The 16,487-nt window shown below is 41.6% G+C and overlaps 1 protein-coding gene across 4 annotated transcripts in view; it reads left to right on the top strand.

Annotated features, from left to right (window-relative positions):
* Positions 1-16,487, top strand: part of GIT1 (GIT ArfGAP 1) — a 1,727,505-nt gene that overhangs the window by 343,874 nt on the left and 1,367,144 nt on the right. For all 4 annotated transcript variants that reach the window (XM_044054459.1, XM_044054456.1, XM_044054457.1 and 1 more), the window contains exons 2-3: positions 3,748-3,881; positions 12,683-12,795. In XM_044054459.1, the coding sequence (XP_043910394.1) occupies positions 3,748-3,881; positions 12,683-12,795 (247 nt within the window). The remainder of the gene's footprint in view (positions 1-3,747; positions 3,882-12,682; positions 12,796-16,487) is intronic.

Below are 16,487 nucleotides of genomic sequence, written 5' to 3'. Positions count from 1 at the left end.
AGGAGGCGCAAACAGGACAAGCCAAGCACAATCCTAATTGCACCAGACTGGCCACGCCAGCACTGGTACACACTTTTGCACAGTCTGACAGTACTGCCACCATGGCACCTACCTCAGACCTCTTCCCTGCTGTCCCAGCAGGAGGGCCAGATTTTGCATCCTCCGCTACAAACGCTGAACCTAGCAGCCTGGCTCATCCCCTGAACTCATCACCAGCAACCCTCAGTAAACAGGTGCTGGATGTCATCCTTGAGGCAAGGAGGTCTAGTACTAGAAAATCCTATTCAGAAAAGTGGAAAAGATACTGTTCTTGGAGCCAATCTCAAGGAATGGGCACAGCTGTGCCCAGCTTACCTCATATACTAGATTACTTAACAGAAATGCTCCACAAAGGCCTATCCTTCTCTTCAATTAAGATTCATGCCTCTGCCATCTCGGCTCATTATAATACTGAGCCACCCCTCTTCTCTCATCCTCTGGTCAAACAGTTCCTGAGAGGAGCCAAACATTTAAGACCCCCCCCAGGAGAGCTCCCACTCCAGCCTGGGACCCTAACTTTGTATTGGAAAAACTCACGCTTCCACCCTTTGAACCTGCTGCCTCAGCAGAGTTAAAATTCTTCTCCTGGAAAACAGCTATACTTCTAGCCATCACTTCAGCAAGAAGAGTGTCTGAATTGTAGGCCCTTATAGCCGTGGAACCCTTCATTATCTTCCATGCGGACAGGGTTTCCCTCAGGACTAACCCATCATTTATGCCCAAGGTGGTGTCTAGTGTGGCTTTAAACCAATCCATTCATTTGCCAACCTTTTTCCCTAATCCTCAGAATAAAGGGGAAAGGATCCTGCACTCCCTGGACGTGCACAGGCAGCTTAGGTTCTATCTGGACAGGACTAAACCTTTCAGAAAATCTGACCAGCTGCTAGTCAGCTTTGCTACAGGGACAGAGGACAAGGCCATTTCAAAGCAAACAATTTCTAAAGGGATAGCACACTGCATCCATTTCTGCTACAAACACCATGGGAAATCTACCCCTCAGGGGATCAGAACCCATTTCACTAGGGCTACATGAACCTCTACAGCATTTTTCAGGGGAGTCCCTACCAGGGACATTCTGGAAGCTGCAAACCTGGAGCTCTGTCCACACCTTCACCAAGCATTACAACTTACCTATCTTTTCTATATCCAGAGTTGGATTTGCCACAGCAGTCGTACAGGGCCTGCTTGCCAGTTCTAATGCTTCTTGACTGCCTCCACCCATCCTCAGCGTTGGGAATCAACACAAATGTGATGGCTGCAACAGTGAAACACGAAGAACATAGTACAGTTGTATACACTTACCATAAATGTAGATGTTCGAGTGTATTCAGTGTTGCAGTCCTGGTTACCCTCCCTCCAGCCCCCTGACTTTTCTATACTTCTACCTATTCTTTTTTGCTTGGCCATATCTTATAACAGTGGTATTTACTTTCTACTGGGGGTGTTCCACACCATGTAATTGCTTCCTATTGTGCGGGCTCCTGACATCTGGGGCAAGAAAAACTGATGTAATGGCGTCTGCTGCATGTTTTATACCCATGACGACCTGACGTCATGGAAGAAGCAACAGCATCCGATGCAGAAATCCCAAGACTCTGGTATTCAGACCGACTGAGGGCTACCTGCCGGCAGATAACCCAAATGTGATGACTGCAACAGTGAATACACTTGAGCATCTACATTTACGGTAAGTGTACACAACTGTACTTTTTTCTTTTAATTTCTTCTGCAGTAAATGTCAAATTGATGCCACTGTAACCTCTGTTTTTAAACATCTCTGTTATAAAACTAGCTTAAACAAATCATAGAAATGTGTCTAGCCTTTTGAGCCATGAAAAATCCAACCCTCTTTGACCTTCTCTTCCTTCACAAAACTGGTATCCCAAATACCAAGTTAAAGGAACTAAACTTTTATCAACAGATAGACAAGTTGGCACGATAGATTCATATCCCAATGTATCCCTCACCTCTGGAGCAAACATTTCAAACAGAAGTAGCATCCTTACAACCTTCAGTCTAAACCTAGATAATTGGATGGGCAGTTTAATTCTCCCCTGGTCCGTCTTGTCTTGGCCTTCTTGAGCTGGAAGGAACGTTTGAAAGATTTTTTTTTTTTTTTTTTTTTTTAATTACTTTATTTATTTTTGCTAGGCTTTTAATTGCCTACTTGCTGCCTGTGAACCTATTAGGAGTAGAGACAACCATGAGCTGTGCAGTGCAAATGCCTATGATTGGTTGCCTTACAAAGTCATTTGACGAGAGGTTGTAGAGAATTGTAGACGTGGATCTTGTAAGTATGGCTTATCCTTTACAAATAAGTGTTTGATTGATTTAATTGGGGGCAGAAAGACAGGTAAAACTGTGATCAGTGGGAACAGTAGAACACTGCCTGTAGGATAATCTACATGCTTTTTAAATGTATTTATACTGCAAACAGCAGGGGGTGTCCTTGCATACCTCTTAACATTTTTGTTCATGAGTCATGGCCATAGCCAAAAATATTGGAGGATCAAATTAAGGGGCAAATTTTAAATATTACTTTAATTCACTTAAAAAGTTAATAAAACAGGCTTTGTATCGAGATACTTTTTCTGAACAATAAGAAGTACGAAACTCTAATGTCTAGCATTAATGAGTTGTTTTAATTTCTCAGTGATTTACCAGAAAACCAGGGACAGGACAGAAAATACCAGTCAAAGTCTGAGACATTCTCCAAAATCAGGGACTGTTGAGAGAGAGGTGTGGTTCCTTACATGTCTCAACTTTGCTCAAGAATTCTGGACATAGCCAAAAATAATGGGGAGTGGGGTGGAGAGAATCTGGGTCAGTTTGTGATATTACACTTATTCGCTCAAAGTTAACAGAACAACAGATTTTGCATCATTCAACATGCACTTTCTGAACAGTAAGAAGTGTGAAACTCTGCCTGGTATTATTGACTTGTCTGTAATCCTTTGTGATTTACCAGAAGATCAAACATTTTATGAGTGACATGACAAAAATATGAGCAAGCGAAAACTGGGTATTCTGTAAAATCTGATATAGCTAAGAGGTATATGTTCTGCAGGGACAGAGGCACAAGGGAGCATGAGGGAGGAGTACACACACACACACACACACACACGCACGCACGCACACGCACACACGCACCCTGTCACATACACATGCACATATACTCACCCTCACATGTGCACTCTTGTTTGTGTGCACTCATCCTGACGTGCACTCTTGGTCGCTCGCACTCACCCTCACACACTTAGGGTTCCGGTGCCCCATTTTCTGAAAAAAAAATGTAGACAACTGCATATAACTGCTGACACCTGTGTCTTGAACTGTGTAATCATTGGTACACAACAATGCTCTGTAAGCCATGTAACACTTCTGTTTTGTGAAGTTTACGAGACAAACGTTGTGGGAACAAGATCAGACATACTGGTCTTTGGGAGGTACATAAGTAATTCATCAGTGTTGTTTAGGACAATAATTGTTTTACAGCTGTGTGCACAATGCCACAATATATGCACACTATAAATCATGACATTCAATCCATACAGCTGTCTGAAAATTTTGAAAATTTGTATGGAATGCTGTACTAAAAGATTTAAAAAAGCTCATGAATAATGTTTGAAATGGCAGTTGTAGAATTTGTGCTTGTGTTCTTTTTGAAGCTATAGTTTACTTTTTTATTTTGTTTTATTTATCCTGTAGATCCTGGCTGGGCTTCGATAAACCGGGGTGTTCTGATCTGTGATGAATGTTGCAGTGTTCATCGCAGCCTAGGTCGGCACATCTCCATAGTAAAACACTTACGACACAGCAGCTGGCCACCTTCGTTACTACAGGTAGGGCTGTGACCAAATACTGTTCACAAAAAGCTTTGTTACTGTCCTTTATTTTTATTTCACAATTCACTTTTAGACCCGTCTTTGTCTCAGATGTGGAACCTAACAGAGGACATTTTGACTTTTTTTTTGGTCTGCCTTGATTAGTTATAGAGGGGATATTTTTAGACTTACACTGTACATAAGTAATTCTGCTGTGTTTTTTGTCTCATAGAACTGAACTTTTACCTGTCAGCTTGGGCTACATGAAAAGTGACAAGTTTGAGTATTTTAAAGGAATGTCTTTAAGTACCTTTTTTTCAATGTACAAATATAATTTCCTGTGCCTCTTTGCCTTCCCAATTCAGCCATTCCTTGAGGCCACCCAGACTGACCCAGTCACAATAGCAGTATATTGCAGGTGGGTCACTTTGCCTAGTATGCTTTGTTGTGAAGTCAAGTAAGTGGCAAGTGAGCACTCCAGTGACATTACTGCCCTTATCTCACCAGTCGAACACTACAGGGCCTACTTGTGAGATATCCATAACATCAAAATAGTTTTTCAATTTCTTATTTTAGAAGAATGGCATATATCAGAAGATAAACACAGTTCTTGTGTTTCCACAGTCATCCCACAAATCTTTGCCTCTTGAGAAGACAGATATTGATAGCACAGCAAAGATATTAATTGTATTCGCTGCTGCAGTAATAATGATCGAGATTCCTACCAGCAGGAGACTGATGAATGGCCTGACTTGCAAAACTCTACCTTCTATCTTGTGGCCTTGGCTGACTCACACCCGTATAGATGTTAGGACATCAGTGGTATAAGAGGGGCCTTCACCAACACTGTCTTCAGATCTAGTGTGTACAATGTCTGGTAGCTGAATTGAAAAGGTCTGTAGATGCCTTGAATGTGAGGAAGCAAATCCTACGCAAGGATATCTTTCCTTACTGTTTTGTTTTGTCAAGGCCTGAAGCATAAAGTGTACAGCTGTCCGCATTGTGGCCTGCTGCACTCGAGAACAATTTGGCATTGTACTGAAAATCTCTTAGGGCTATTTAGCACAGACAAAATCTATGTGATTGGTCTCAGCTTGCTGTGGTTTGGCCAAGTCCTCCAGTAGCCAGTCTTCAAAGTACAAACATTTGCAGAAGCACCACAGGGAGAAAAGAAGGGAAGTCAATGTCTGCCTTTCAGAGTCTGATGGTTGTCCTAGGCCAAACAACACCAATACTTGCTTTTGCAGCCCTCAAATTCAGACTCTGTTACCACAGAAGCCGCTGATATGACACCTTTGTAGCGGTCACTCTGTCTGAGCTACTGGCACATTCTTACAGACTGAATTTGCAGTGCTGCCAGGCAGTATGGATGCCTGTTTTAAAAAAAAAAGTGCTTTTAAATCTAAAACTGGCCAGGGTACAGCTTTCTTGAAGCCATCATGGTAGTGAGTTTCACAGGTAAAGGGACTGATAGTAAAAGGTCTAAAAATCTAAGGATTTAAGATTAACCCATGGAACTTACAGCAGCCCATCTGATGCTGAATGAAATACCTGCCCAGGGCAATGTGGCACAGCAAGCTCCTTAAGGTAGCAGGGACCCAGGTCGTGAATGGAAAAAGAACACTAATACTACTATGTTGAAGATTAATGAAGGCTACATAGAACAGGAGTAATGTGCTGTTAACAAGATGTACTGTTAAGTAGCCTCTCTGCCAAATTCTGAAGTATCTATAATTGAGCAAGTTCAGTGTTAAGCACTAGAAGGCATTGCTGTAGGCCAGTCCTGATGAGACCAGTGCACAAACAACAGTAAAGAGATCTGCCTGAGAAATTAGTTGCTTAATCCTATACTATAGAAACAGGATAGCCTCACAACAGCTGTTACCTGGTCCAAGCATGTTTGCCAAGGATTGAGAATTATACTAAGATTCTTCACCTTGTTAAATTCAAGATGGTCACCTCTATGCATAATAACATTTGGTAAGGGTATGGCAGAGGAATTACTTAGAGTGGCGTAAACCCCCAAGGCTTCTGTCTTTAAGGTGTTCAGTTTTAGTCAATTTTCAGTGAGCTGCAAGTGTATGGGTTCAAGGTCCACAACCAAGGAATAAATACAGACCATCTCATCTTGTAGGAGGGAGACATAAATCTGGATATCATCTTTGTAATTATGGAATGATAACTTCCTTTTTCTTAATAAATCTCCCAGAGGAAGCATGTACACCGTGAACAACCAATGGCCCAGAACAGAACCACATGTTCTGCAATCAAGATTTTAATGTGATAAGAAATTTAGTCTTGTACAGACTCCTTGTGTATGGTTAGACAGATATGAAACAAACCAGTCAGGAATCATAGCAGAAATAGCACAGTAGTAAAGCAGTCATTTTATTTGGATGCCACAGTCCACTGTGTCAGATGCTGCAGAGAGATCCAGGAGGATCACCACTACATAGTGCCACTGGTCCCTTTAGCACTAGGTGATTAACAGCTCTTGCGAAATCTGCCTTCAGTACTGTGGCTTGTACATAATCATGACTGGAAGGGATGCATTAGTCCACAAATCTTGATATAAGTTTCCAGGTGCTGGTAAGCAGCATTCTTAATAACTTTCCCCATGAAGTGGGAGGCTAGAGATTGGGTGGTATTTTAGATAGTTCAGATCTAAAGATAGTTTCTGGAGGGCTGGAATTATCAACACCTCTTTCAAAGTTGAAGGAAATATCCTGTTTCTCAAGAAGTCACTATAACGTCTCCCAGTAATTGCATTTCTATAGTAATACATTATTTGTGTGGGTTTGTACAGTTTCAGGATGCCTATGTGATTGAGACTGATTTTCTGCCTGTGCTGTCTTTGCATTTACACGGCAAGTTTTTTTTTTATTATGCCCTTCTTCTTACAAGCCACACAACCCTAAATATTAATTTAATTCACTTGTCTAAGCACATCACGTATTTGAAATGACTCTGTGCTTCACAGTTGTGTAATCATGTTAAGGCATTGCTTTTTGACTTATTGGAGCAACTTTGTTACTAGAATAATTTAACAACATGTAGACACACGGACACTACTTTCTAATCCTTTTGTTTAACATATTTTCTTGCAAACTTTTTTTTTTTTTTTCTTGTACCTAGTTTAGATTGTGTGCTGTCTGTTAATTCTAAGCATTTCTTTGTATCAGCCTGTCTTGCGTTATTTTCTCAGTGAATCTGATGCAGATAAATAAGCAGTTTATTAGGAAAAAAAAACAGCAGGCAAATTTCCTGTGTGTCCTGATCAAATTTGCCTTTCATCTGCATAAATGCTATGAAGGGGTCTCCACTAAAAACAGGCCTAGTTGGGAGCAGTGTTGTCAACAGAAAGAGTACATCAAATTGTGATAAATGTACTGTGAAGATTTGAATGGGTGAGGCATCATAGTACATGAGTGTGTGGGGAAACAGCATAGCAGTAGGTAACAGAATCCATTTACATCTTAATAGTGAAAACTCCCTCAGCCCTTGTAATTTTATTTTGTTCTTTCCAAATTATTGTCCAATTTTTGTCTTGGTTAATTCTTGTGAATTGAAATGGGAGTGTCTGCAGTTTCCCTGGTGAGATAACCTTATAATCAGAAATTAGTCACTTGGACTGTTAAAACTTTTATGTTAAGAATTGTTAAAATAATGACTGTTACCACATTGTCCTATTTGCCCTTAAGTGTTTATATTATGGTCCATTGATGAGGCCTGGTTTCTTCTGATGATGTATGGTTTCTTGAGAGGGGTGTCCCTCGTCTGTGCCAGTGCTTGCTGGAGTAGTTGAAAGGGAATTAGTTAATACAGCATGCTATTAAGATAGCCCAGGAGTAGTGGTCCGTGTGGGATTTTTGTTGTCTATAACTGTTGTTTTTTTGAGGGTTTCATTGAATTTGAAGAAAAACAATATTGCTTTTATGTTTCTTTTAAGGGTCTTATCACTATGCATGAACCCTCCCATCTTCCCTTCATTTCCATTAGCTGGAGAAGACTTGGCATTATTTAACCCATGGTTATTTGGTGCTTAAAATAGCATGCCTCTGTCTCCACTATGCCAGTACTTTCCTGTTAGCCTCCCTGCTCTTCTGTATCCCTTCTTAACAACTACTTTGTCTTTTTTTACATGGAACATATTACAACTGATCTTTTTTTACTCTCACATCCACTGATTGACTCTATACGCTGATAAGGTCCACCTCGGGGGTTTAGTCATGCTCCGTTCAGCCTCGCTTTGCTCTGGCTCACTCTGCTCTACTTCCCTACCCCCATTCCCACCCACCCCTGACATAATTTTCTTTATCCATCCCCCTTTACGACACACCCATCAGCCTTCCCCTAACCACCTCTTCCTTCTGTCATCACACATTCACTCTCCTCCCTGCCTCCACAAACTTGCAGTATACCAGTTCATAATCACTGTACTAGTGGCATCTAAACACCCTCCTTTTTTCATCTCACCTCTTTCCTACCACACAACATACCCATTCCTATAACTATTCAAACCTCTACCCCAAGTAAGCTAATTTCCTAACATGCTAACCAACATCCTGCTTCTATCATTTGTATCTACCTCCACCCTATCTCTTTTATATAACCTCACATCCTACAACACTGAACTGCAACCTTACCATCCGTCACCAACCTCCACCCTCCTGCTTGTTATTCCCCAACTCCCTCCTACATTTATAACTTCCTCTCCCACCTAATTTACTACACCTTACCTTCCTAAAATCAAAATCTTCCCCAGCTACTCTACCTCTCCCAGAGGGAAAACAAAACTCTATCTCCCTCTCCCCCCACCTCTCACATTTCTTCCCTCTCTTACTACCCTCCTCCTTTCAGGGGGACATCCATCCAGACCCTGGACTTCTTTCTCCCTCCTCTTCCAGCCCTTCCATTCTCTCCACCTCTCCTGCTCCTGTCATCCACAAGAAACTCCTATCTCTGTACTCCATGAACATCAAAAGCATAGTTAACAAAACAAGTGAATTCCACGCCTGGCTATCCCATCACTCTCCTGACATCCTTACCCTCTGTGTTCGGAATATGGGGGTTTAACCATGTTTCAGAGATTTTCCTCCCCCAGGTTATAACATCCTGACTAGACAGAACAAAGAGAAAAGGAGGGTGAGTTGCTGTCATATATTCCATCCACCTCGCTGTTACTCCTCTAACTACCCCCCCCCCCGATTCTACAGCTGAGCTACTAGTCGTAAATTGTAAATTAAATGGCCACACCTGAAGTAACATAGCAGCAATTTACATTCACCCTGGTGACAATATTGCTACACTAGAAAATATTCTCTCGTGCCTCACCCAACACCTACCAAATGAAACCATACTCATGGGTGATGTCAACATAAACTGGCTACCTCTCTTATCAGATTCTCCTTCCTCCAGCATTAATCTACATGGTTTTGCCCAACTAATAGCTACTCCCACTTGTACTACAAAATCAACTAATCACAACTCTCTCCTTGAGTGGATACTAGTCTCCCATCCCCACAAAAATCATTTTCCTGAAACAACAACTCTCTCCTTGAGTGGATACTAGTCTCCCATCCCCACAAAAATCATTTTCCTGAAACATTGCCAGATGCTCTTAGTGACCACAGACCTATCAAAGTTCTCAGATTTACCCCACATTACAGCAGACCACATAAGTTTATAGCTTGTCGCAAATTAACAAACTTTGATTCCAATACACTAAGCAAACATATCTTGGCTATCAACTGGTCTTTCCTTAGGCAGCTACCTCTTGATAGAGCAGTAACCAAATTTAACTCAATATTCCTAAACATACCCTGGCTCCTTTACACACTGTTAGGGTTAAATTAATAACATCTTCCTGGCTAACCTGCTCCACTCATTCCGTAATGCTAAAAAGGTACAAGGCTTGGAAGCTCTGGTCCAAAACCTAACTTCCTTCTCACCCCAACCAATACAAACAACTTCGCAACCTCACCAAGAAATTTGTCTACAATGACAAGAGGAACTTTTATAATAACCCTCCTAACACAAAGGTAGACAATCTGAAAACTTTCTGGCACACTATCAGTCAAATTCTCCATCCAGGCAACTTATCTTCCCCCCCAACCATGTTCCTGTAACTCACCACTAGAAACTGCCACCAACTTCAACTACTTTTTCATTGAAACTGTCAGCAAATTAACTACCCAAACAAACCCTAACACAAACAATACCCTCCCTAACATCCCTCCGTCTCCCACTAACCCCTCTCTCACCTTTTCTCTCAAAACCATCTCCACTAACTACATTAAATCCCTACTTCTGAAACTTAAACCATGCTCCCCCTCCATGGGCAACCTTCCTCCAGAAAGCAGGCTTCTCTGTAGCCCTCCCCATCTCTTTGCTCATTAACCTCTCCATTTCCGAAGCCAGCATACCAGAAATCTGGAAACAATTCTACCTCTTACCATTCATAAAGGAGGTAACTCCTCTGAACTTTCCAATTTTAGATCCATTGCTGTCCTAGCCCCCCTTTCTAAACTTCTGGAGAAATGTGTGCACAAACAAATCCTTCAGTATCTCTCACAAGAGAACTTTCTTACCCCCACTCAACATGGCTTTCGCCCTAAACATAGCACCTCCACTGTTCTAATTTCCTTAACTAACACTGTATCACAAGCAAGTTATCAAAACAAACTGGTCTCTTGTCTGTTTTCTCGATCTGTCCAAAGCTTTTGACACTGTCTCCCACCCCCTCCTCTTACGCAAACTCTCAGAACTCAACCTGTCCACCTCCACAGTCTCCTGGTTTACTAGTTACCTTAACAATAGACTCCAGTCTGTTAAATGGCTTTCTGCAATCTCTCCTGCACTACCAGTTAAGATGGGTGTCCCTCAAGGATCAATCCTTGGTCTGTTATTATTTAATATCTTCATCAACCAGCTGCACAAATCCTGCCCACAGTCATCACTTGTTCAATACGCTGATTACTCCACTGTTATTATTACCATAGCAGATACACTCACTGATCTACTGTCTACTGCCCAGGCATCCTTCCTGTCTATTGAGAACTGGCTCAGCAAGAACCAGCCAATACTAAATCCAAACAAGACTAAACTCATTCTATTCACCCCCTAAAAATATAAGTAATCTTAAGTCCTCCTTCTCAATAACATCCCACAGTAACATCCCTATCAATGTGGAACCACAGACCCAACTACTTGGGGTCATCATTGATGGCCAACTAAAATTTGATCTGCACATTCTCAACAACATTAAGAAAACCCACCAAAAACTAGGACTCCTTTACAGGAATACAAAATTCTTAATCAATAAAGCCGAACTTGCCCTATCCCATTCCTACCCTCTCCCCAGCCTACTCTATGGCTCACAAATCCTCACCAGCCTTCAAACTACCCTCCTATTGAAACTAGAATCCACCTACAACAAAATGGCTAAATTTGCTGCTGACCACCCCCACTGCTCACAACACTGCCTAGCTCTAAAAAAGTTAAACTGGCTAGAACATCCTCACAACCTACTCCTCTCTCAGCTTCAAGTGATTCATTCTGTTCTGTATCTTCTCTCCTTCTGTCTCAGTATTTCCTCACTCCTCTCCCCTTACTCACCACTGAGATTTCTCCATAGTGCTGAACAAAACCTTCTCTCTATCTACAAGCCAAAAACTAAAGTAGGTCAAAACCTGCATACCTACTCCCTGGCCCAATCTTGGAATAAGCTTCCACTAGACATTTGAAACATCCGTCATCAACATCAATTCAAAACTGCTACCAAAAACTAAACAAAACTTGGATCTGTCACTGTAACTACCCTCCTTGACCAACCTTCCCCTGCCTTCCAACTCTTTCTCTCGTAACCTTTTTCCCTCTCCTATCTACTCTCCTTCTGTGCATCAGCTTTGACATAACTCGGTCTTTACTACATTTGTACTCTACTACCAAAGCAGCTATTAATGGAACCAGAGTCCCACTCTCTGTAAGTATTGTACTGGAGAACTTTTATTATGTTGATTGCAAATACTTTAAAATGTTATCATGTATTACATATGATGCTTTTCTTTTATTTTGAATATTCATGTGAAATTGTTTATATTGTACTTGTTTATATTTACTTATGGAGCTTTTCTCCCCGGGCCTCCGCTGAAAAAGGGCTTCGGCTCAATCGGACTAACCCAGTCAACAAATGTCAAATAAAATAAATAAAAATAATGTTAAGTAACAGAGAGCCCTTCCTGTTTTACAGACTGGGACCTGCAAGACAGCACAGTTAATCTGCTGTTGTATATCAAAATCTTGTTCTTTTGGGAGCAGTAAGCTTTAAAATTTCCCACCAGGGTTGTATATTGCATTGTTATGTTGCTGCCACCCTCAAAGAGAAGAGCTTGACATTGTACCATGGAGAGGTCAGTTTGTGACTTTATGGCTATTGATAAAGACCTGCACTGTGACCCAGAGACTGACACTTGCATGATCCATCTTTTGATATCTGGAGAAGAGTGGGGTGGTAAAGGAAGAGAAGGAAGGTTGCTGGCCTAACATTGTAGTCCCTTAAAGCAAGTTCAGTGTACTTGCTAATGATTGTTGAGTTGGATGGAGGACTGTAGGGCAGGGTGGTACGTGGTTGTGTAACAGCTTTGCATAGTTTGAACCAAGACTGCATCTGGTGTAGGCCAAGTAGATCATACGTTAAAGTACACTCTCCCATGTTTTTGTTTCATTCTATTTTTTTTGTCTTGTGTGCTCATGTTATCCTACTTCCCAGAAATGTATATAGTTTTTCTGTTTATTTGTGGCTTGTTGCTTCCTTTCAGATGGTACAGACACTTGCCAGCAATGGTGCCAATTCAATATGGGAACATTCTCTCCTTGACCCAGCACAAGTGCAAAGTGGACGGCGCAAAGCCAACCCTCAAGACAAAGTTCAGTAAGTATTTTGTGGTCCAGTCACAACTCTCTGAAACTTAAGTAAACTAACTGAATAAGAAATAATTAAATAAATAAAACTTGCTGTTCAGAGGATACCCTACGCAGCTTTCTTAATCATCTGCGGACCTGTGTACAGTACCTTTCATACTAGAAAATATAGTCTGATCTTTTTTAAAATACTTTAGGTCTGTGTATTTCAGATTTACATTGACATGTAGCATTTACTGTTAGACTTTTGTGTGACATTAACTGTTTGTGGAGCCCTAAAGACCTCATTGTAGCTTTCTATAGAATGACATTAGTTTAGGAGATCTGGTGGGGGTATAGAACAATGAATCCGTTTCTAACTGCAAAATACTGATGTTCTTTGTGTTTCACTGTTACAGTCATCACACTTGGGTTATCTGCCTGCAGGTAGCCCTCAGACGGCCTGAATACCAGAGACTTAGTATTTCTGCGTCGGTTGCTGTCGCTCCAGGATTGATGTCAGGTTGTCAGGGGTATAAAAACAGGCAGCCGATGCCATTACATCAGTCTTTCTTGCCGAGGAGCCCAAAGCAGAAGCAGTTCGCACGAGTGCTGGCCGGCTGCTGAGTTTTCGTTATCGAACTGATTTATCTTGAAGTCTTCTAACGCTAAGTAGCCCGCTGGGGATCCTTTTTTCTTGCTCTAACTAATGTCAGAAAAAGTTAACAGTTGTCTTGCCTGTGGAAAGCAAATACCACACCGAGATTTTCATTCTTACTGCGTCACCTGTTTAGGCCCAGATCATGACGTTCCTCGCTGTCGGTTTTGTGCCTTGTTCAACACCCAAACTATTCGTCGTCAGGCCCTTATTGTCACTAAATACTTTCATTCTCGTTCTCCGTATTCCTAAATGGCTTTGGTAAGCCATCCGACTACCGATCTGCCGGAAAAATGTAACGTTAAAGACAGACCGCACAGGTCCAAAACTGCCGACGATGCTTCTGTTAAGCTAGTCGCCAGTTTGCCGGTACTCAGTGAGGCGCTTTCACAGCCCCTGATGCCCACTTTAGTGGACTCGCAGGCCTCTACCGAGACCCGTTCGTAGTCTGGTATGCTGCGAGACTCTTCTTCGACGGAACCTGCGGATGTCTCTACCTTGAATGGGTCCGAAGCTGCTGAGCAGGCACCGGCTTCTGAGGAAGTTCTTTGCACTACTGATATTTGACACAAACCGATGACTTCTTTCACGTCTTCAGTTTTGTCTAAAACTACCGAGTTTCTAAGGACAAGAGTACGCACTACACCTGAAAAAACGACGACCCAAACTCATGCACCTGCTTCCTTGCCACAACATCAAATGCTGAAAATGGCAGAAGACCTTATTATGTTGATTAGGGCAAGTCAGCCTTCCCCTGCGAAGAGAAAGAGACCTGTCCCCAGCAGCTTTAACAGACCAAGAGTCCGACTCTGAGGTATCTGATTATGAAGACATGCCTTTATCTGCTTATGAGGATTCTGATAAAAAGGAATCTATTCCCTCTGCTTCTCTTCCAGAGGATTTTTCTTTTGGTGAAACCTTACATACTTTGAGGGCATTTCCACTGGGAATGCCAAGACTATCCTCAGTCCAAAAAGAGACTCCGAGAATTTCTAGACTTGCCACAACATAGGCCTTTAGCAATACCCCCAGTTCTGGATGTTGTGGATGATGTCTTTATGGAATCCAATTTAACTCCTGATATTTTGCCCCTGTTCCTAGGAAACCAGATAGGTACTACAAGAGTTCCTGACTCTCACAAATTCCTTTTCAAAACTCCTACTGCTGACCCAGAGGTCATCTCCCAGGGGCCTAAAGGTATCAAAACAACTACAGCTAAGAATCCCACTCCGGACAGGGATTCCAGAGCTTTAGACAGATGGGGTATGAAAGTATACACCTCTGCAACTCTCGCCATTAGGGCTTTGAATTTCCAGATGTTCATCGTGTTACACTGCTGCAGTCATCACACTTGGGTTATCCTGCCATCAGGTGGTCCCTCAGTCGGCCAGAGTTCCAAAGTCTTGGTCCGGCGTCGGTTGCTGTCGCCTCCTCCCTGACGTCAGTGCGCCACGGGTATATAAGATGCATCCGATGCCATTTTTTTCAGTCTTTCTTGCCGCGCGGTGCCCGAAGCAGAAGCAGTTTGCAAGTGCCGGTCGGCCGACTCCTGAGATATTCAAATCGAATTTCAGACCGAAGTCTTCAGTAAAGCTAAGTACCCCGTTGGGGAACCTTTTCTTGCCTCAGTCCGATGTCAGAAAAAGTGAACAATTTGCATTTCTTGTGGGAAGCAAATACCTCATAAGGACTTTCATTCTTATTGTATTCCTTGCCTAGGCCCAGACCACGACGTCACAGGTTGTCGGTTTTGTGCTAGGTTTAATAAACGACCTATTAAACGTCGGTTTGATTTCGCCCGACATTATTTTGGTAGGAAATTTAATTATACCATGCCGTCGGAGCATCCGACTACCGGAATGCATAAAAAACGCAAAGATAAGGACAGGCAGCCGAGACCCAAACCAGACTCCGAGGCCTCTGCTAGGCCAGTCGCCGGTTTTCAGTGAAGCGCATACGCAGACCCTGACTACCGCTGATTTAGAACTACAGGCGACATCCGATTCACAAGCGGAGATTGCTAGGCCTCCACAACCTTTACCTTTAAAATGAATAAATAACTCCCAAACACTAAAAGTGGTCTGTCACAAAAACAGTCAATATTGGCAGAAAAAAGACAGAAAATCCACCCAAGGATGGCCAATCAACGAAATCCACAAATGTTCCAGTTAAAATGTAGTCCTTTAATACGAATAAAACTTCGACTTGAAATAAAATGAAAAATAAAAAAGCTCAAAACTGTCCCTTGAAGATATCCGATAAACGCTTTTGACTGTTGTCTTCCTCAGATCGTATAAGACACTAGGGACTTCCATTTCCTTTTATATATGAAATTCTATACTGTTTGACCAATCACCATTGATGAATACTTGGCAACATCCAATCCTAAAGATTAATTTGCATGTAATCAACTCTATGCTTCTGTTTCCCGCCTTTATTGAGTATGTAAATTAGATGTTCTAGTCCTTCATTTTGATTGGATGTATATTGTGTTATTGATGATAATATGAGCAAGTAATGATTTCTCCAAGTATTCTTTCTATATAAATCAAAATTCAGGAAACCTTGATCACTCAAACTGATACTGACATCTCGAAAATTGATGTTAGATCTAGAATATTCAGAAGTGAATGTAAGATACGAAGTAGTTTGATCCAAGTATGTATGAAATCTCGTAAATTGTTCTCCATCCCCTTTCCATAGGATAAACAAATTGTCTACAAATCGACAGTAGAATAGTGGCATTATTTTGATTATGCAGGTAAAGATCCATCATACCTGCATAGCATTGTAATGAATAGAAAGTTATATTCACAAATTCCTTTGAAGATTTAATATTTGGAGTGTTTATGAATGCTTCTATTTACTTATGGATACTACATCATTTAGAACAGCGCCACCTGTTATTGGTCTTGAGAATTAAAGGAAAATGGAAGAGTAATACTCACTTTGCTCACATTATCATCAATAACACAATATACATCCAATCAAAATGAAGGACTGGAACATCTAATTTACATACTCAATAAAGGCGGGAAACAGAAGCATAGAGTTGATTACATGCA

The sequence above is a fragment of the Protopterus annectens genome, chromosome 13.part0 (assembly GCF_019279795.1).
Source record: "Protopterus annectens isolate FY-2018-M chromosome 13.part0, PAN1.0, whole genome shotgun sequence".
Classification (NCBI taxonomy): Eukaryota; Metazoa; Chordata; order Ceratodontiformes; family Protopteridae; genus Protopterus; species Protopterus annectens.
This window is presented reverse-complemented; position numbering and strand designations above follow the sequence as displayed.